The sequence below is a fragment of the Falco cherrug genome, chromosome 6 (genome assembly GCF_023634085.1).
Source record: "Falco cherrug isolate bFalChe1 chromosome 6, bFalChe1.pri, whole genome shotgun sequence".
Taxonomy (NCBI): domain Eukaryota; kingdom Metazoa; phylum Chordata; class Aves; order Falconiformes; family Falconidae; genus Falco; species Falco cherrug.
Window position 1 is genome coordinate 35,085,109 of NC_073702.1, and position 21,395 is coordinate 35,106,503.

A 21,395-nucleotide genomic window follows, 5' to 3' on the forward strand; every position below is an offset into this window, starting at 1 on the left:
GTTGTTCCAAGTCCTGTTTCCTACAGGCTATATAATGTTTGAGCTAGTTCATATCACTTGTTCAGAGACCAGAACTTGTTCCTTCAGTCCCAAAGGCAGTGTAGATTTATCCATAAATTCAATATTGTTTCTAACATGTCCTTTTGAAATCATTTGCTGGGAAATCAAGATGAGGTTATAACTTGTGGTGGGTCTCTGCTTACAGCAAACACCTGGCAAATTCCTCACAACAGAAGCGTGGTGTAAGCATCTGGTATAACCTTTTTTACTTCTGTAAGCTGGTGGTGATACTGCCGCTCAATGTGCTTGATCTTATCACTCTGCCAATGCCCAGACTAACAGATGATGCTTCCTCAGCCATTCTGAGGAGATCTAATGTTGCTGTTTATTCTAACAGCTACCAAAATCACGTTTTAGAATATGAATGGTAAGAATCATGCTTTTGTCATCAGTTCTCACGCGCTGGGAAAACATCTGTTGTTTGGTAAAGCAGAGGGGTACTTCTGCCCAAGTTGTCATGAATAACACAGAATAGATGCAGAGCTGGCTGAGGAGATTTCAATAACTGGAATGCTTCAGGGGAATTTAGGATGCTTGCGAAGTGAGTATGGACCAGATAAAGAGTACAAGATAAGGTTGTGGGGAATGACAGCATTAGCCATGAAGAATCTATCCTACATTGTTACCTATATTACCCACTTGATTTTGCAAACTTATGCTCACATAGGCACCTATGCAGCATATAGGACTGACTGGATGGTTGTGAACATAATTACATATCCAAACACACAGCAAGCTCACAGAGAAAAATACTTTAAGGAAGGTAAAGGCAAGGGTAGGCCTTGGTCCATCCCCACTGCAGAGACATCCTCATCAGTAAGAGAAGCAGTGAGGTGTTGCTTCTTGTGCAAAAGTAGGTGAAAGAAAAGGTTTCCAACACAACAGGTTAAAGCAGGTTTGAAATCCCCTGGACTCAGAAATTCTGGTAGGCCTGGAACCTAGAAATACTAAAGAGAAATTAAGGAAGATTTTTGCAGAAGATGGTCCAGATGGATACAAATTATCACAGGCACTGAGGGTCAAAGGAACTCATGTTATTTCACAAAAGAATATCATCCGATAACTGGCATGTAATACCCTGGGAACAATGCAGTTTGAGGGGGGTTTTGTATGTTTTATGTATTGTTAAGGATGAAGCTATTTCCTGGAGAGAAGACAGTTGGAACAGAAACGTGGTTGGGAGAGCTGTGATAATATCTTACTATCAATCTAAAGATAGAAGTTCAAGCCTCCTGGCAAACTTGCCCTGACACCTACTTCCCTTTTGTTCAGCCATGACTGGTTATCAGGTTGCTTGAAACGGGGGTAAAAGATGGATGGAAGTGATGTAGTTTGCCTTGACCACATTATTTCAATTTCATGCTGTTGAAATATGTCACCATCATACCAGTTCAAAAGCATTCAAAACTGGTAGTCTTTTAATTGTACTCTTCAATGGTTGTTATAAAGTTTTTATCGGAAATATACTGGTGTGCATGTGTCGTGTTTGATGCTGCCAGAACAGTAGTAGGTTAGTGACAGAAAGTATTCAGACTAGTGGTTGTATCTGAGTTTGGTATTGGGCCCTACACCTCATGGTTTCAATCAGAATAATAATGCATTTACACACAGCGATAGCATAAAACTTTGTCTTTGTACAATGATATATTAGAATGATGATGAAGCAAATTGCTCATAAAGTATTTACCAAAAGGTAAGTATGATGTTAAGTATGGTAACCTAAAGCCATATCAGTTAGTCACAGAGAACCACACAGTAACTCAGGTTGGAAGAAAGGAGATCTCTAGTACAACCTCCTGCTCAAAGGAGGGGCAACCTTCAGCTCAGACTGGGTTGCTCCAGACTTTGCCCACTCGTGTCTTGCAAACCTCCAACATAATGCTTTTGTTCTACATGTTCCCAGTTTCCCTTAATCCCTTGGATGGTTAATTAAATGAGGGAAAGGGTGATGAGAGATATATGGTTATTTCCATGTTTAAGGCATGGGACCAGAACCCAGGACAATTGTCCCTGGCAGACTTTCTCTGTGATACTAGGTAAAACTGGGTAGAAAAGTATATAAAGAGGCTCTGGTTAGTGTTGCACAGGCAACCTTCATTCTGGCCTGTCTTGAATTTATTAGTGATTAATTTTCCTGTCCGCGTGGTTTTTCAATGATATTTTTGTGTAGATTTTTATAGATAATAATATAGCCTTTGTCCTACTGGATCCCAAAGTACTTCTCAAGTTATGCACCTAACTGGCCAAAGCCTACTCCTGCTGAGGCCAATAGACATTTTGCCATCAATTACATTTGGGCCAGGATCTGGCTGTGTAGAAATGGAATAGAAGCAATTCTGTACGTCCGTATGGCCTTTAAGAAATCCTCGTTTCCCACATGAGCAATAAATCTGCCAGCAGAAGAGTAGTACAAAATTTGGTGTCACTTAGAGAACAACTAAATGTTTCTAAATAAACTTTGTAAGGTATCAGTAGGCCATAATGACAGTTGCTCTAAAAGTATCAATAGCATAATTTAGAGCCAGAGGTGGATGACGTACTGTATGGTGTGTGTGGATGTGGATGCATGTGTAGAATCTCTGTATAGGCAGCAAATTATACATGCATTTTGAAATCACTTAATAAAAAGATCAGCTCTAGTTAGTTGCATAATCTAGAATTCTGGAACGGTTTTGCTGTCCTGTGTCTGCAAAAGTTTTTCATTTAGGAACACACACGTTTCTTGTCAATGTTATTTCTACAATCACTTAGTTAGAGCAGGGCATATTGTTCTCTGAATTTCTTGTTAAAATGTTTCACTTAATTAAACTTTTACAACCAGTTCTGCTCTATGTCTGATACTTGCTGTAAATTATAAAGAAAAGCCCCTCTGGCATTTATGAGAACTCAGATGATGAAGACTATAGGAAAAGAAAAAAGAAAAGAAACAGCACCACTGAGCCCCAGATAGTTGCTGATTCCCTGTTATCTCCCACAAAATTTAGTTTAATGAAATATAGTATTTCTTATTATATAAACTAGACTGAAAAAGAGACCAAAATGGAACTAATAATATTTCAAATTATTATATTGCAAACATTTCATAAGTGACTTGCAAAATAATCTGAATAATTGTGGTTTCGTCTACATTTCTGTGACATATCACATGGAAAATAAGGCTAAAATTTGCTAGAACCTGAAAGAAAAAAACCCCAGCAAACAAACATCAGGAAAAGTCATGGAAATTAAAGTTACACCTGGTTGTACATGCTTGTGGGATGTAGCTAGGCAGACATGCAAACATATACAGCCCTTTCCTGTGTCAAAACATTGCCAGAGTTTCAGAAGGGTGCTTGAGATGACCTCTCTGGTGTGGGGATTTAACAGCAGCTAAGTTCCAGCAAGACCTCATTTTTGAAAGCAATGTTCTGCTTCCAGGCCCTCCCAAAACCAACTGTGGGATGACTGCAAGATGGCTGTCACATCGATTACAGGATTGAGAGCTTTAATCCAATTGGCGGCAATGCTGCTATGAGACTTGGAAATCTCCTCTAACCTCTAACCAGTTTAGTGTGCAAACTATTGTTTGCTCTTGGGAAGCTTCACTCTTGCAGTCTTGCCAGTATTTATGCTATTTGGCATATTTATTATTCAGTTAACCCATTCCTTATACGTAAATCCTTTTTTAGAATTTATAACCCTCCCAAGAACTATGGAAGATGGATAGAAATAAATAGCCATGAGGGGGAAAACAAACAAAACCAGAACTTTAAATCTCTCTTCTCCCATAACTTTTATAATTTCTTCTATTGTCCTTTGTTTCACAGGGCTGTTTGTCATGATGAAGGGAAACAAGAATCAGACAGTGTCTGAGAAATCTGGTTGTGCTTAAACATTTGTGAAATTCAGGGAAATGAGTTGTGCAATGTAACATCAAATAAAGATCAGATGAACCATAGGCTTCAGTTTCCTTGTGAATGAAGGTAAAAGGGCTCTGCAGCCAACGCCTTTGTTTACTGGGATGCTCAGTAGGATGTACAAACAGGGATTTTTATATCTTTGGTTCTCCCAACCAGGGTGACATACGTAGTTTAGTTCTATTCAGAATGAAAATGCCTTGTTTTACAGTTCACAGAGAACTACTCCAACTTGTTATCTGAGAATTATTGCTATATTTGCGATAGCTGAAAGCTCTAAAGAGAAAATGGATTTACCTTACTTTCTAAGACATGCCCACTCGGCTGACAGCTAGATAGGTGTATGTATACTACCGTGCTTGTCAGATTCTGATTTTGGACTTAAGGTAGCTCATCTGATAAAAATAATTACTGGCAGACTCACTTGGATAATAACATTATCAGGCAACAGCAATATCAAAGTTCTTTAGCCCAGCTCACTCTGAGATCTGGCTAGATTGGTGTGGACCAGCTGTGGAGGTGGGAATGTTATTGCTGCATAAACTCAACACAGGCACCAGGCTCTCCTGTTGCCAGGACCTGAGCTAGCATCTTTGTGTGGTGCTGCTCTGTGCTGTAAATATGTATCTACTGCTACAAAACTTATTTGGCCGTTTGTAAGCCAGTGCTCCATTGCTTCATGTATGTACGTAACCGGTCATACCAAGGGATAAAAGCAGACTCGTTTTTTCCATTAGTGAACAAGCAACAACCATATGACGGAATGAACTGATTGTATCAAAACAGACATGTACACAAAATGTCTAGTGTTGTTTGTTAAAGAGTTTATTCTCAAAGAGGCAACATTATTTCAGCCTGAGCATGCCTTTCCCAAGGACTATCCATATGGTATACCAACAGCTGAAAATAAACCATAACAGGTCCACATATTTTCCACTCAAAAGTAGTTCTATCTTGTGAGTGAATTCTTCAACATTATTTAAATTCATCTATAAATCGAGAATTCATTTAAACAAGGCCTAGGAAACTGAGGGGAAAATGTTTTGACTCCCATCATATACAGTGATGTCAGTGAAACTTCGACAGTTTACTCATGATAAGTAGCAGTTAGACAATTTGATGTGAAACCAGAAATATCATGGGGAAACAGGTAAGAAAACCCTGTATTTCTGAATCATAAATTAGCCAGTAGAAAGAAAACCCATCTAAAATTCTTGACAGTCTTCTGAAAACTGATACATGCATAAATTTATTTTTCTTAACAGAACGTTGATATTATTATCTGCAGTTTTCCAGGAGTCAGATTTCTACATATGTTTGTATTTCTATGTTCTTTTTCACTCTTTGATGTTATTTCCAGAATTCATTAATTTTTTTCTTCATGTTTTTGTACAAGCTCTTTTCCTCTTCTTTTTCTCCCAAACTTATCTATGAAGGTATTTCTATGCTGGGAAATAGATGTGTTTTCCAAGTCGTTCTTCAACTGGCTTATGAATGTGACCTTTATATTAAAACCTGTTTATTCTGTGTATTCCATAGCTTTTGTGACTATTTACAGTATGTATTGCACTTTATTGGCTTGATCCAACATACAGTGAAATCAAAGCAAAGACTTCCCATTGACCTTGACAATTGTTGGATTAAGCCCTAAGGTCCAAGTAAAAGTAGCTGTAATGAATGACACAAAAATGTAATAAAGAACTCATTTATTGGCTTATTAAGCTTATTAAAATAACCTAGTGTAGATTATTCAGTTTTCATTTACAAATTCAAACAGTATCTTCCTGGAGCTCCAGCATGTTGATTGCTGCTATTTTTAAATACACTGTGGTGCAAACTTATTTCTTCTCTTCTGCATGTCCATTTAGGTCTTCATGTGCTGCTGTATATTTTCTATAACCTGCTGAAGACTCAGTTGTTCAGTGGCAAGTTGTTCATCAATGAATCTTTGCTTTTCTTCCGATTTCCTGGAGCCTTGCTCAATGCCTTGCTGAATCAGTGTACGTGTTAGTTCCACTTTTTTTCTGAGGGCATCTCTGTTTTTTGGGGCCTTTGGTAAATGGACTGCCAGTCAGATGGTTTGGGCACATCTATTCTAAGCTCTCCTTGACGAACAGCTATATATGGTTTTATGCTTTCAGCTGTTACTTGCTCAAACCGATAAAGAAGTTCTGAGATATATTGCAGGAATGCAGAGTATTTTTCTATAGTTAGATCAATTAACTTTTTGGCCTCGCTGATTAACTTTTCTTGGGAATGACTAAGCTGCCCATAGATCTCCTGGAGTTTTTCTTTGACTTGCTTGTTATGTTCATTGATTTTCTTCTTAGCTGCTGCAGACCAATACTGGATTTTTTCCTGAGCAGCAGCAGAGAGCTCCATGATCTTCTGTTTTCCTTTTCCTTCAATATCAGTTATAAGGTCATAATATTCCTGGCTGTAGTTTTCCACCAGTTCATTTACTTGGTCTGTCAGGTGTGTAAGTGAGTCAGCAAGATCTCCAACATACTTGTTGTGCCAGTCCACTAGTGTGTCTATTAGATTCTTCAGCCATCCTAGTAGCTTGTCTTCCACCTCATAGTATTTCACTGACCATCCAAGTGCAGTTGGATCAAAATATTCCTCCCTCAGTGCCTTTACATAGAGGAGCAGCTGCCGTAGCTTTTCTGAAAGGTCCTTGAATGTCTTCTGGCTAAAATCTTTAAACTGAGTAATGAATTTTTTAATATCTTCTGCCAAGGATCTCAGTTTCTGTGCATAGTCTGAAGCTATTGCATCTTTGTACAGCTGTTGTGTTTGGACTTTGAGGTCTTCGAAATTTTTGGATTGCAAGTTTCTAACCATTTCTTCTACCTTCTGAAAAACTTGTTGCACTACTTGTTTCAGTTGCTTAAGCCTTCCTGCAAAGTCAGCTTCCTGGAGAGTAGCAAATGTCTGCCTGATTTTTTCCTGCAAATGTTTCAACATTTCTTTAATTTGATCAAGTACATTACGACCTCTAAGAATTGTTTCAGAAGCAGGAACTCTGACTTCCAGTTCATTGATAGCTGCAATCAAGGCATCAAAGTACTCCTGAAGTTTAGAAAGGTATAAATCAGTAATTTTTGCTGCCTTCTCTGTAGTCATGAGGTATATTTCTTCACCAGTGTACTTTTCAGACAGCCCAGGGACCTGGAATTTTGTGGTCTTCAGGAATTCAATGGCTGAGTCAATTTGGTGTTTTATCCTCTTGTGATACTCTTCTATTATGTCAATTGTAGCATCCAAAAGCTTTGATTTTATTCTTTGATAGTCAAACTGCTCAGCTTGATCTGCTGCTTTTTGATATAGCTGTTTAGCTTTGACTTTCATCACCTGATATTTGCCAGAGGCCTCATTGGCAGCTGTGCGAAACTGAGCATCTATTTGATCTATTTGGTTTACAGCAAACGTGTATGCTTTGTCAGCATTAGTCTGCATGATATTTTTCATCTTTAAGGTGGCAGCACTCATTTCCAGTCCCATATGCTCCTTATGATACTGATTAACATACCTATAGATTGCATTGGTCATTTTAGGTACTTTTTCTTTTAGACCCAACAGCAAGTCTTTGGCAGCATCCTCCTTCCAGTTGAATTTAATTTGAATCATGTCAGGTTTCTTGAAGGATGTTTCAATTTTTAATATGTCAATGTCCTTCTGAGGAGCAGACTGAAAATATAGAACAGGATAAGAAAAAGGTAACTTGTATATAAAACAAATTCTATATTGTTTATGAGTGTATTTCAACATTCTCATTTTGCATCTTTAATTTTATTATATATTAGGACAAATACACTAATATTTTTTGTCTACCTTGTGCTTGTTCTCATCCTGAGAGGTTGTTTTGGAAGGAATTGTACTATACCAATCTATTTTGTGCCTCTTCAAATTAGCAAGACCAGAACATAACTTAGTGTGGTCTTTTTTTTTAAATTTGACTGCAAATAATATTTTTCTTTCCTTCGTATTAAATGCCTGCCATGTCTCATAAGACATGTGAACTACTTGGGAAAATAAGCCTTCTGCTCATTCTTGGAATCATTTAAAGTGAATTCAAAAAGCATTTTCTTCATATGAAAAGATTAAATGATTTCATTTTGTAATAATTTAAATCAATGAGACAACTTAGAGAGTTCCTCAGAGTAAAGATCCTTGAATGAGAATCTATTTACATAAATAAATTTTCCACTTTTCAGTAGTAGATAGTGAATTATGAGTTGCTTGTGATTCCTAAATTAATATAATTTTGGAAGATAACATTTTAACTTTGAAATTGTTGTAGTATGCCAATAATAATAGCATGTTTGGTTAGCAAATATAATAAAGTTTTTAATTCTTATAAAGTATTATGATATAATGGATTAAAAAGACAATCTACAGATGGTCTGACCTCTTTCAGTGGCCTGATTCCTACAATGGCCACTTCTGTAGTAACTATAAGTAGCCTGATGGGTATACATTAAACCTGATGGGTGTCTTATGAAAAAATGGCTTTATACTTTTTTCACTTTCAGTGGGTGTGTTTTCTTGATCATAGGAGAAGGCAAAATTAACTGTGTGGAGGAGCTGAAACAGCCTATCCATGCAGATGCTTCTTTAGTATTAGGAAGTCCAGTGTAGGAAACAAAAACTTTAATTACTGAGAATTTATTTTTTCTTTGGACAAAGGGTGGTTAATTTATGTCTCAAAATATATACACACAAACTTTAAAAGGGAACTTTTCCTTTGACCACACTCAACCTTTTTCCTTTTAATTGCTCATATCAGACTTACCCGAGTTCGGTAGTAAACTTTCGCCATGGGAACATCAGTGTCCAATTCAATGAGATAGCCCAAGGTCCCAGCAGAAGGTGAAGATACTGAGCCAGATGAGCCACTGTCAGTCTCTTCATAACGCAAATGAATGTCTGTAAAAGCTGGGCTGATGATGTCTAGTGATGCAGTGTTGGCCATGTCACTACAACAACAGTGAATACATAGCTATGAAGGAATGTACAAAGCACAAGCCAATAGAGTATGTCTAAATCCAATACCACCTGTTATTTTTATATATATATATATATATATATATGTATGTATGTATGTATGTAAATAATGCCTTTGTAATCATAAGAAAATGTAGGGGTTTACTATCCACATTTCTTAGGATTTAGCCTAACACATTCAAAACTTCACATCACTCAAATTTTAATGTTTTAGATAAAACTATATTGAGCTATGTTGAGAATTTTCATTAAAATGGTGCAGTAAAACATAACCTGCAGCTGTACCACTGTCAGCTTTCTACAGACTTCTGCAAGCTGACTGAAATTTTTTCCATCAACACAATTATGGGCAGTATTTTTTATCTACATTTGTACTTGCCTTCACAGACACTGTCCTTTGGATATACCAACACAACACTCACAGATCAAAACAGGCAGCTAGAAGGCCAGCTCTGTAATCCCTAGTACCGGTACTTTTGAATAAAAAATACTCTTTAATGGCTTGTGGTGACAGAGGGATCCAATGCAAAAAAACCAAAACAAGGTTGATGGTCAGATCCAGAACTGCTCTGATTATAAAATACTGTGTTTGTATCTCAGCACGTTTCTGAAATGGGTCAGCTGAGAAAAGATATTCTAGAAATGCTGAGAAGAAACAGCTTTCCGGATATCTTGAGAGGGTAAAAGGCACAGCTGACAATGACAGGGTAGCTACATACATTCTCATTAATTACAGCAAAGCACTCTGGCATATTAGAGTTCAAAGCAACAATCATCATTGGCAATTTTGTCTATTATAAATTATATTATTAAAGCAAATCTTTACCTAATTCCTGAAATAGTAAGATCTTCCTTGTAGTTTGCGCTCATGTCACGATGTGAAAAGCTGCCAGTTGTCTTCATAACAAACATGCCTTCTTCGTATTTGTAGTTTGAAACGACTGTGAAAGAGATTTCAGTTGTGTGTATTTCCAGAATTTACCAGCAAACAATACAAAATACATATCCAGTTGTACGTTAAGACATCCAGTTGTATGTTAGACAGACAGTTCATGGGCGTTTCAGTAGTATGGAAACTTATGCATCAAGAAACTGAATGCCCATAGCGCCCCAAATAAAAAACCCCATGAAATTATTTGTTCAACCAGAATATTTTAAAATTCAGGTTTTTTTCTATATTTATAGCAACATGGATATAACATAATGCATTCATGCAGATCATAAATGGGGATTCTAATTTGTTGAGAGTTTAGAATTTTATTCTCATGTATATTTTTATTATTTAGTATTATGTATTTAGTATATTATTTAGTATTTAGTATATTTAGTATCATGATAAAGCCTAGAACTCTATGCTATATGGGACTCTAGAGTTTTCAGAGTTGAAATATTTTTTTCAATCAAATATGCTTACTTCCTAAGGAAAAAGATAGGCATTTCTTTGTCTGAATTGAAATAGATAAAAAGTCAGCCTGCCTTCTCCTTAACATGTACTATCTGAAGTAATGGGGGAATTTTATGTTGTCCACAATTTAAAGCAAGCAGCTGCTACACAGAAAAGAGATCTTTTCCATTTTTTTCCACAGTATGACAGTAGTTATACATGTCTAGTCATGAGCCTTCAGGGTGACTGACTGAGACTTTGATAACAATTTATGAAAAAATACTTCTGATGATAAAAGAAGTATAATCTATTGTCAATGCTAAATAGATGGCAACATGTTCATATGTAAAATACTGGCGGAAAAAAAATCTGAAAAAACCCCAGTTACACAGTATTTCCCCTAAATTGTGGCATATAGAATTTTAATGTCTTACCATTCAAGTCATATTCCAGGAACTGCAATGTTGAGCTGCAGGTAGAGTCAATGGACTGTTCAAAAGAGTCTTTTTTGTTTGTTAAGTCTGTTCTCCAGGTGACATTGTACAAAGGGGAAGCAACTTTGAAAGATCCAGTCAAGGCACCAAATGATGGGATGTAAATTCCAGCAGGCAAGGATATTTTGAGAGAGGGGATCTCAATTTTCTGTTCAGGAATTGTAATTGTAGGTAGATCAAAATCTGCAATCTTATTAGCTACTTCATCCAGATCTACATGGAAACTGCCAAGAGAAATAGTCTTTGGAAGTGTGAATTGAGACACAGTTATTTGGTATTCAGGTATTGTCACCTCGAAATATGGTATTTTATATTCTTCTAATGTAATATAATTGGCTCCCACATTCACTTTGGGGAATCTTAGTTTTGGCAGTGTGGGTAGATTGACATCAAATGGCATTGTGTTTAGTGTCTGTGGAATTTTTATGTTATGCAAGTCAATGGTATATGCTGGGACCTGGAGAGTGGTGAAAGGAACTCTGAACTCTGGAGTGCTGAGAATAGGGCTTGGAGTCTTTAGGTGTAACTCAGGAATTCTGAAAGTGAAGCCATCAGTCAGCTTATTCATAGGTATGGGGAAAAAGTAGCCATCATCACTCTTTGTATAGACAAGGGATGCTGAACCATTTAAGTACTGTTTTCTGTCAGCACTGGTAGTGATGTCCAACTTCAAGATATCCCATAAGCTTTTCTCAGCAATGGGACACTTCATGTTTTTGAGGAAGTCCATGTATCCTTCTAAAGATCCAGAAATATCAAACTTTGCCTTTGATTTTTCATTTGATAACTGCATATCATGACTGAGAGATAACGACTGAATTTGTCCTTCACCCTTCCAGCCAACTTTCTGGCTTGCAGTACTGATTTTCACTATGACAACTTGATTAACTGAGGCTGTGTCCAGGAAGGGATTTGGCTGAGTGGCTTGAATCTGAAGATCTGCTGATATAATCCAAGGAGCCAGCTCTAAGGTTGCTTTGCATCTCTGAGCCCCTGTTGTTGTCAAAAGAGGTGTATATTGTGCATAGTTCTTCCCATTGTGCTCCCACACTGCATAAACACGACGGGCAGATGCTTCAACTGCAAGTATTTCTTTCATTTCACTGTTCCAGAATCCATCTACTTTGGAGTGGGCTTCAAGCTTGAGAGATGACCGGGCTCCATTAGCATTCAGATAGGTGTTTGCCTCATGGTCTAGACTTCCAGAAAATGCATTTCCAGTGTAAAATACTCCATCAATATCCCCATTTGTAGAAGTTTCCACTGATATGTAAGACGTAAGGCTCTCTAACACAAGTTTGTGAGCAATTCCTCCCTTAGCACTGGTGCCATATTTAGGAGTATTAAAATCATACGTCAATTTTAGCCCTGAGGAAAGAGTGGGCTTAGACTTAGTGTTTCCAGAAAGTTCTTGGCTGAAATTCATTTTTAAAACTGGTGTTCTGATTTCTGCATTTGTTACCACTGAAGCTTCCATGTTCCTTTTTGTGAGACTAATAGTGCTGTCATGATTTCCTCCTAGATATTTGTTATTACTCAGGGACAATGCTGTGGCTAGCTTCAACCCCCTTTTTCTTGTCAAACTTGTTGAACCATCCAGCTTAAATTGCAGTGCATCAATGACAGAAGAGGAAGAGATGCTGAGTTGCCCAGCAATATCTGACTGATTGAACAGCCCAGCATTTGCAGTTAAAGTGATCACACTGGATTTAAATGAGAAGTCATAAGTAATGTTTCCCATGGCAGGAATTAAGATGTGGTTTGATGGGTTGTTGATTCTGAATTTAGGAAGCTTTAGAGTACGTAGGTCCTGTGGGACATGAAGGACTGGAAGCTCCAGAGAAGGCAAGACTAGTGTGTAAGATGGCACTGAAAAGCCAACAAATGGGACTGTGAATCCCGTTGTGCTTATTTCTTTTGGTAGCATGTAACCAAAGGCTGGCATCTCAGCAGTAAAAGGAGAAACCTCAATATTCAAAATTGGAATGGTGTATCCTGGAATCTTGAAGGTCCGTGGTAGTTTGTTCAGTGATGTCTGTATTTTGTATTTGTCAAATTTTGTTTTGGCTTCATTATATGACTTTGTGAGAAAATCTAAAGCGGTGTTTCTTCCTCTCTCAAAATGCTTGTTGAAGAAAGTGATGTATTTATTAAGTGCTTCATGCACTGTTGCTAAAGGAAGTGGGATTACATGTATGTCTTTGTTTTTCTCATACTGAGCATTCAAATTTAAATCAAAGGATTGTCTTGTTGTCTTCAATAAATCCTTCAGACCTACCTGTTCCCACAGTGAATAATCTTTGAGCTGAGGAGTTTTGATTCCAGTGTAGGGAACCTGAAGCTGAGGAATGGTTAGAGGAATATTTAGGAAGTCCAGGTTGGCATCTCCATCCATTGCAACATGAGCTTCAATTCTGTCGTGATTGTTGCCAGCAGACATATTATGGGAATATCTGTACTGATTGAACCTGCCAGTAGCTTGCCAGCTGACCTGCTGAACAGAGGAACTGAGTGCAAAACCATAGTTATTCAGGAAGTCAATTTTGCCAGTCAATTTCATGGGGAAGCTGATTTTCACATTTCCATCATTGTTTGTTAATAGACGAATCTCAAAAAGCTGTGCCAAGAAGGAAACCTCATTATTTACAGTTCCAGTAATCCGTCCATTGAGCCGAGCATTGTGAGAGCCTGTTAATTCTACTTTCATTCCTCCAAGCTGTCCTGTGCCTTTTACATTCAGAACACTACGTCCAACACGGTGTGACTCAATTTCAGACTGAATCTGAAGTTTTGCATAATTTAGGAGACCACATTCATATCTCATGGCTTGGTTGACTTTCAGGTACTTATCATTTATTCTGTTGTTGGCAGAAAATGTAATAATGGGGCCCTCAACCCTGAAAGTAGCATGTGAATCCTGAGTGCCTTCATCAGAGAAATTAGGAGAAGCCCATTTCCAGTTTCCTTTGCCAGTGGAAGTAAATGATATGTGTCCTGCTTCTACCTCTGTTGTCATATTATTGACCAGATCAGCCTGGCTAGAGAAACCGGTTTGTGGAATATTCAGTCTGTGGGAATATGCTGTTCCACTCTGCATCCAAATTTTTCTTTGCAGCTTGACCATTAAATTATTCTGTAGTTCTATTGAATTTTTTGTTGTATATAAGTTTGCTCTAGTTTCAGCTTCACCTTCTACCGAAGTCCCTAAAAATACCACTTCATGGGTGTGGTCAACTTTAAGGAACCTGTGGTTTACCTTCATGGAATTTTTAAGGTTCAGCTGTTTCATCTCAGGGGCTGAGAGACGTGAATCTGCAATAACACTAAAAACTAGGAAGTCTAATTTGGATGTTGTTTGAGCTGAAAGGGAGGTCACAAATTCTGGACTGTTTTCAGATGTTGTAGTATTATGAACCTCAGCTTGCGTAGACAGTATAAAGAATGGAGAGGTGAATTTGAAAGCACCAGACAATTTCCCAAATGTAGGGACAGTCACAGTATGTGGGATTCGTGGAAGCTGGAACTCTGGTATCTTCATGCTAGGAATCTGGAACTCATTTAGATTTAGCTTTGGAACCAATAATTCTGGTATTTGAAACTGAGGCATTTGGATTTCTGGGAAAGAAATGTCGGAAAAAGGTATATCTCTCATCTTCAGATCTTTAAAATACAAATCAATGGCTGGCAGCTGAAATTCACCAGACATGATCTTGTCTATTGTTCCCACAATTTGAAGTTTAATCTCATTCAAGTCAATTGTATAGGAAGGAACTTTAAAGGTATTTAGAACTGTAAATTCTGGGGTAGTAAATTTCATTGGGATTTTCATGTCCTTTAGTCTATTAATATTTATCTCATAGGAGGGAATATGCAGATCAGTCAGTGGAACAATGAACTCTGGTGTTTGAAATGTTGCTTCCCGAAGACTTCGGAGACTAACCTCAAAGGCAGGTATAGTGACTATAACAGTTCTGATTTCAGGGACTTTAAATCCTGTTTCAACAACCTGATTTAAATTTTCAACCCATTTTTTTAGATCATACTCTTCAGCCAAAGCAATGATTTTCTTGAAAACTTTGTTCCACTGCTCAGAAATGTATAGGACAACAGAATTGTAGAATTGGCTTATCTTCTGAAGATACCACTGGAATTCCTGGGAAATATCCATTTCAGAAATCCTCTCTCGCAGGTCTTCCAGGTGTTCATTTAACTTAGCTTTCAGATTAGCAAATGTTGTTGAGTTTATAAGCTCCTTGAACCAGTTAATTATTGCAGCAAGCTTGGTGTCCTTCAGTTGTTCCATGTATTTGGAAATGACAGCTCTAAAATCTTTCATATACTGTTTCAGTGCTTCTGCTTTCTGTGGAAGTTCTAGATTTCTGAGTTCTTCATTTATTTTCTGGGTCACTTCTCGGATTTTGTTATTTGTGTCATCAACAAACTGGTTATAGTCAAAAGACTTGAGCTTTTTAATAATCATGTCAAGGAACTTGTTGACTTCCTTTATCATCATCTCATAATCAAAGGTTTGCACTTTCTTGACAGCATCATCAATAAAAGCAACAACTTTATCAAAGCATGACTTTATATCAATATTTTTCAAGTAGATGGTCAGTTTCTGGACAGTTTCTTTTATTCTGTACTGGTTAAGCAGTTCTATCATTCTGTCCATTAAAAAATATACCTGCTTATCAATTTCATATTTTATAATCAGTTTGTGCATATGACCTTGGAAAGCATTAATCTTCTCAGACACTTCATATTCGTCCATCCAATTTAGAATAAAGTCTTTGATTTGTTCAAGAACTTCATTAATTTTTTCAATTGGTAATGAATGCTTCAATTTTTCTAAAACTTCTTTAGCATCAAACATTTTAATCTGCTGTTTCAAGTTTTCTGCAATGTGTCTGACATCAATATTCTGAATCTGAATCTTGAATTGTTCTAGGTTTTCCTCTATCCTAGCTGTAATCCTATACTCATCATCTACATTTTTAATCCAAGCCAAAGTGCTGCTTCCAATTTTGCTAGGATAATACTGGTGAAAAAAAAATTGCAATTTTTGAATAATGTCAACTACAGTCATTCTTATGTTATATTTGCTATCTAGAGCTGTCATTGTTTCAACTACTTGGTCAAGAAACTGTGCAATAAGGGCTTTAATGTCAAACTGCTCAGAATGATCTTTGATGTATTGCTCAATTTGTATCAGATAGTCGTGCAGCTGAGACAGTATTCCTTGAAGACTGTCCACGGCTTTTCCCAGCATAATTTGGATATCATCAGATGTTATTTTGTATTCCTTTGTAAAAGCAACCAAATTATTTTTCATGCTGCTAACTCTGCCCTTCATATCTAATTTGTCCATGTAATCATTGATGTGCTGTGAGAGTTTATCCAAAGTTGCCTTGTATTTTCTCATATGTTGTTCTATGTTAATGTTCTTCAGATAAGTTTGTATGGCCTGTAGTGTGGACAGTATGGTGCCTCTGACTTGTTCAAAGTAAACTGGCAAATGTTCCAAGAATGGTAGGTTAATAACATGCATATCTTCATTTTTGTCATACTTCACAAAGCCAGAGATGCTGAATTCCTGGGGCTCTGACACACTGTCTCTGAGGCCCAATACATCAATAAAATTAACTTCTTCAGATGTGAATGGTAGCACGACTGATGTATCCATTACAGAGAGATCTGCTAAAGCTCTTCCACTAAGTTCAACACCGGTCTTTTCTTCATCATTGTAAGCACTGAGATCTTGTGAATATACATTATTGTTTAGCTGACTTTTCATTTTCCAGGCACTTGACTGCTCTGATGGAGTAAAAAGCATATGAACTTTGTTATCAAGTAGGGTAGTGTACCTTCCTCTAGACTTCAAGCTATGACTGGTAGATCCTCTGTAATCATGGGAGAATGTGAAAGCAAGAGGTTCTGCTTTAAATAGGAATTTGCTGTAAAGGTCTCCTGTATGTTCACCCATAGCAATCAGCTTCCCGTTACCACTGGTATGTATGTCAGCAGTGACAGCAAAGGGGGCCACAGTGGAACGCACAGCATTGCTGAAACGGAGAGATTTGGAATCACAGTTTGTGTTCATAGTAACTGAGGAAGCAAGTCCTGCCACATTCAGATCTACTCTGTGACTCAGTGCTGCACCTTGAACATTTGCTACTGTATCTGTTTTAAAGTTTGCAGCTAGATCAGCATATGTAAATGTGTAGGTATGCCTTATTTCGTCTGCTCCATAGGCTCCTCTGACATTGCCACCCAAGTTCAGCTTCAGAGGCTTGAGAATCAATTCGGCTTTGTTGGAAACTTCTGTTTTAGTGTATTTAATATTATTGCTCAGTTTAGCTGTAAGTGAGGTAGGCTGCAGTTGTAGGTCAAAAACATGCTTGTGGAACTTGTCAAAGCTGAAGCTGTTGTCTAACTTTGTAGCAAATGTTAAGGATAATCCAGGAATATTCAAGTCGTTTGTGTATTCCAACTTAATCTCTTTGAATGATCCTTGCAAATTATTTGAAAACTTCAGTCCTTCTCTATTAACTCTGAAATTTAAAACGTGTTTGCTGTCTATACCCAGAACTGTACTCTGATATTCACTTCCCAGCGTTATTTCCGTTAGGCTCACCCTTCCACCCAGATTGAATTTTGCATTGTTTTTACCATAGCGCCCAGAAGAAGACAGGGACATGGAGCCTCCAGCAGTATCAAGTTTGGCATTCATTTCGCTCTGCATTGTCAGTGGGCTAAACTGCACATTTGTGGTTGCGCTGCTGGCTAGACCATACTGATTTACACTGAGTGATGATTTATGTGCAGCTCGATTCCTTTGATCGGTCACAGAGATATCAGTGTTGAAAACAAGATCCTGAGAACTGAGAGAACCTGCAAACAAGGCGTAATACTGGGTTTGCTTGTAAGTGGCTTGGTACTCAGATCGAAGCGCTGCCATCTTCTTTGACAAAATTAATTCAAGCTTATTGACACCTACAATATGTCGATACCTCCCATTTGTTTCAGATGTCATTTTCAACTGGCTGTTTTCATATTTCAGTGAAGCTGTGTTCTTTAATAGTCCACCTTGTACATCAGAAACTGAAGTAATGGAAAATAAATCATCACTATATCTGCCAGATATCTGATTGGTAGCCTGAAGGTAAGAAGAATCCAACTTCACATTTGATTTTCCTTCTAAAACCCGTCTCTTTTCATTGTATGAGCTTGACAGAGTGTAAATGCCTCTTGCAAAGATAGAAGCCACTTCCAGCTGCCCTTCCATCTTGATGTTATTGATATTCACATTATTTGTCTTTTCAGAAACAATATCACCAGAAAATGAAAGCTGAGGACCCAGAGTACTGGATGCCCTAAGTGACATGGTGTAGTTTGCAACTGGACCAAGTTCATAACTCTTTGTCCTGGCCAACTTGAAAACTGATGTTAAGAGTCTGTGCTTCAGGTGATTTTCATATGTGCAGGTGAATCCATTTCTATTATATGATGCTTCTCCAGAACCTGAAGCAGGAAAAAGGAAACAAAAGATAATGATGTGATGTATATGTTTTTGTTGTTAAGGCTTTGTCTGATATCACTAAGCTTTTATATTACTGCTTGAATTGTAATTACTTTTATTATACCATTTTGCTTATAAAGGTAAAAATGTTTTGGTTAATCTTGAATATTTCTGTAAAAATTGTTATTTGGATATTTCGAGCTAAAGTCTTAAGGTATGAATAAATTAAATCTCTACATTACTAAATATGAATCTGTGAAACTACAGGAAGTTATGTCATTATTTAAACTTAAATTAAGAAGATATGCTTTCAAGAATAACCCATATCTAATATTGCTGGGTTTTTATATCTTCTTTATCATGCTTCATTTATGGTGGGGAGTTTAGAAAAGACTAAAGTTAGCTCGTCCTTTTGTAATTTGAGAACTCATGCCGCAATTTTAAAGGCACTAATTTAAAAATACCAATCTTAAGACCTATCCAGTCTGAGTCCAGAATAACTGCTATGTAGTCATTATATATTTAAATATATATATAAAAACAGAGCGAGAAATAAACTGTGGGCATACCTACACATACACCCGTAGACCTGATTTTGAAAACACTTGTCAGATACTCAACTGTAGAATCATGCCTTCAGTTTTGAAGGACTTTTTCTTCAGAAGGAAATATCTAGGAAAATATGGACCTTAAAAGTCTTTATTGAATTAAACTGACTTAACCTTTAGTGCCTGAATATACAGACTCACATAATATCTTTAAAAACAAAGAGAAAGTTATTTGAGATTATACAACACCTTTCTTTAAATAAGCGGCAGGAAAATGAATGTGCTGTACCTGACACATGGAAAATAAAGACATTAAAATAGTTTTGCCAATGTTGCAGTATTAGCACACATTCTTACCTTTCACACTGTAGGAAAGTAGCTCAAAAACTGAATCAGCATTTGTGGTATAAGTAGTTCTTATGCTGGATGCTTTCTCTGTGGTGCTATTAGCCAAAGTGTACGCTGCTGTCCAGTTGTAGTAGTTGCTGTACACATTAGCAGAGACCTCTAAAGTGCCAAGTAGAGGCACACGAAGAGGATAGGATTCTGGAACAGTAAATGTTGGAATTCTGTACTCCTGAGATGGCACACTTATTCCCATTGACTCCATTACCAGAGGAGGTGTTTTAACAGTCTGTGGCACCCTTATGTCATGGGATGATCTTCCACCAAATGGCAACGGGATATTAATTAGAAAACTGTTTTTATTTAGGTTGTATCTGATCCGGCCTTCACTAGAAAATAAAAGTTATTCTATTAGAAACTCTAAGTCCACAAAACATATACAGAAATTTCTATGATTCCTACTACTCCCATGGTACTGAGCTTACTTACATGCCTATATCAATGTCCTCACTTTAGGTTTAGACAGAAATCTAATGATCGTGTATTATTATCAACATTTTTTAAGCACTTATCTATCAGAATTTATTGAAAGCACTTTTGATATCAGTGAATTCTGTCAATGTTTTTTCCTTTTATTCCATAATCAGGGAGAATCATAGGTCAAGTAGCCCAGAAACACATTATTTCTGTAAGACCTTGCATTAGAATACAAAGGTTCACGATTTGTTCAGAGCTTAACTAACTTTAGCTCACAGGTGAAGAGTGTCATTCAAGGGGCTAAACATAGAAAAGTTATGAATCTTGTATTTGATTTTCTGCTCTGAGAATCCAAATGGGCTTTATGAACATTAATAAAGAGATGTATTGGCATGAAAATGATCCTCAAAATGAAGGAATATGAATGGAAATAGCTGATACATAGGCAAAAATATCCTCCAAAAACACTGCCACACTTCTGCAATGTGGCATGCTGAGTACCAGAAAAAGGTGATTATGTCCTTAAAAAAGTGATGTATTCTTACAGAAATGCACAAAACATCCTATTAGTATTAGAAGTTGTAAGAAAATAAATTACAAAGAATTTATCTTTCTAATGATAAGCATGTCAAAAGTTTCATCCAAATATTCAGCATTTATTTGTTCTGAATAAAAAACAAATAAAAATCTAACCATTTGACCAGGAGTTAGGACTGGAAAAAATGGATCATCAGCTGAAAAGCTTGTGGGGAAAAAGTGTAATAACAAAAAGGCAAAACAGGAGGAAACGGCCTTAATTTGTGCATGAACAATAAGCTGGCAAAGATACTTTTCTTGTTTGCCTAACTGGTCTTTTATATTACAAAATCTTCTTTTTTACACTTAGAGCTACTCTAAAATGAAAATTAAGGAAACATTTTTGAAATTTGTTCCTTTACACCAAGTGGTTAAAAAAGCAACATCACAGAGCAGTAGAAATTCCTATTATTATTATTATAATGTGCACTGCTGATAAGAATCCAGGAGAAAAACCAGGTTTTTCCTTCTTATATGTAGCTTAGGAACACAATGGAAGCAACAAAAGATATATGTCATTAACATACAGTTTCATTTTACCACAGTGAAAGATAGTACATGGAAAAACAGTGCCAAGAGATAAAATACAAGACTGTTTTCCATCTGGTTTTGTAATCCAATTTTACACTAACTTCTGTTGTCCTTTACATTTACAGTCATCAATATTTCCCTAGCTCATGGGAAAACCATACAGACATGTTTCTATTTATCACAGTAGTAGCTGTGGGTGTATTCTGAAGATACTACCAATCAATGCTGTTCCTTGTATTCTTATGCAGAGGCAGAGAAACAATGTGATATTAACACTGAATGGCAAGAACAGTATGTGCTAGGAACATAATGTAATGAGAGCAAATTGTGGCATGTGCATGAGCATTTTAAAGTCTAGATCCACTCTGGCTGACTTACAGTCTAATTTCCTAGAAACAGAAGAGACATACTGCCTTCCAGTCTCTCTTTTTGTTTGTCAAACCCTACTTCTTAGAAATTTTTAGCATATTGAATGATTTCTATCCAATGTGACAGAAGGGCAAAAGCCTCAGGGGCAATTAGATTGATGAAAGTTCTCTGAAACTCTCTATTAAGTGG

General features: G+C 37.0%; 1 protein-coding gene across 1 annotated transcript in view; it reads right to left on the reverse strand.

Annotated features, from left to right (window-relative positions):
* Positions 1–4,758: 4,758 nt before the first annotated feature.
* APOB (apolipoprotein B) overlaps positions 4,759–21,395 on the reverse strand; it is a 37,977-nt gene continuing 21,340 nt past the window's right edge. Inside the window, 6 exon segments of the mRNA XM_055713977.1 lie at positions 4,759–5,996; positions 5,999–7,646; positions 8,752–8,935; positions 9,790–9,904; positions 10,782–18,362; positions 19,266–19,642. Of these exon segments, the coding sequence (XP_055569952.1) occupies positions 5,821–5,996; positions 5,999–7,646; positions 8,752–8,935; positions 9,790–9,904; positions 10,782–18,362; positions 19,266–19,642 (10,081 nt within the window). The 3' untranslated portion in view covers positions 4,759–5,820.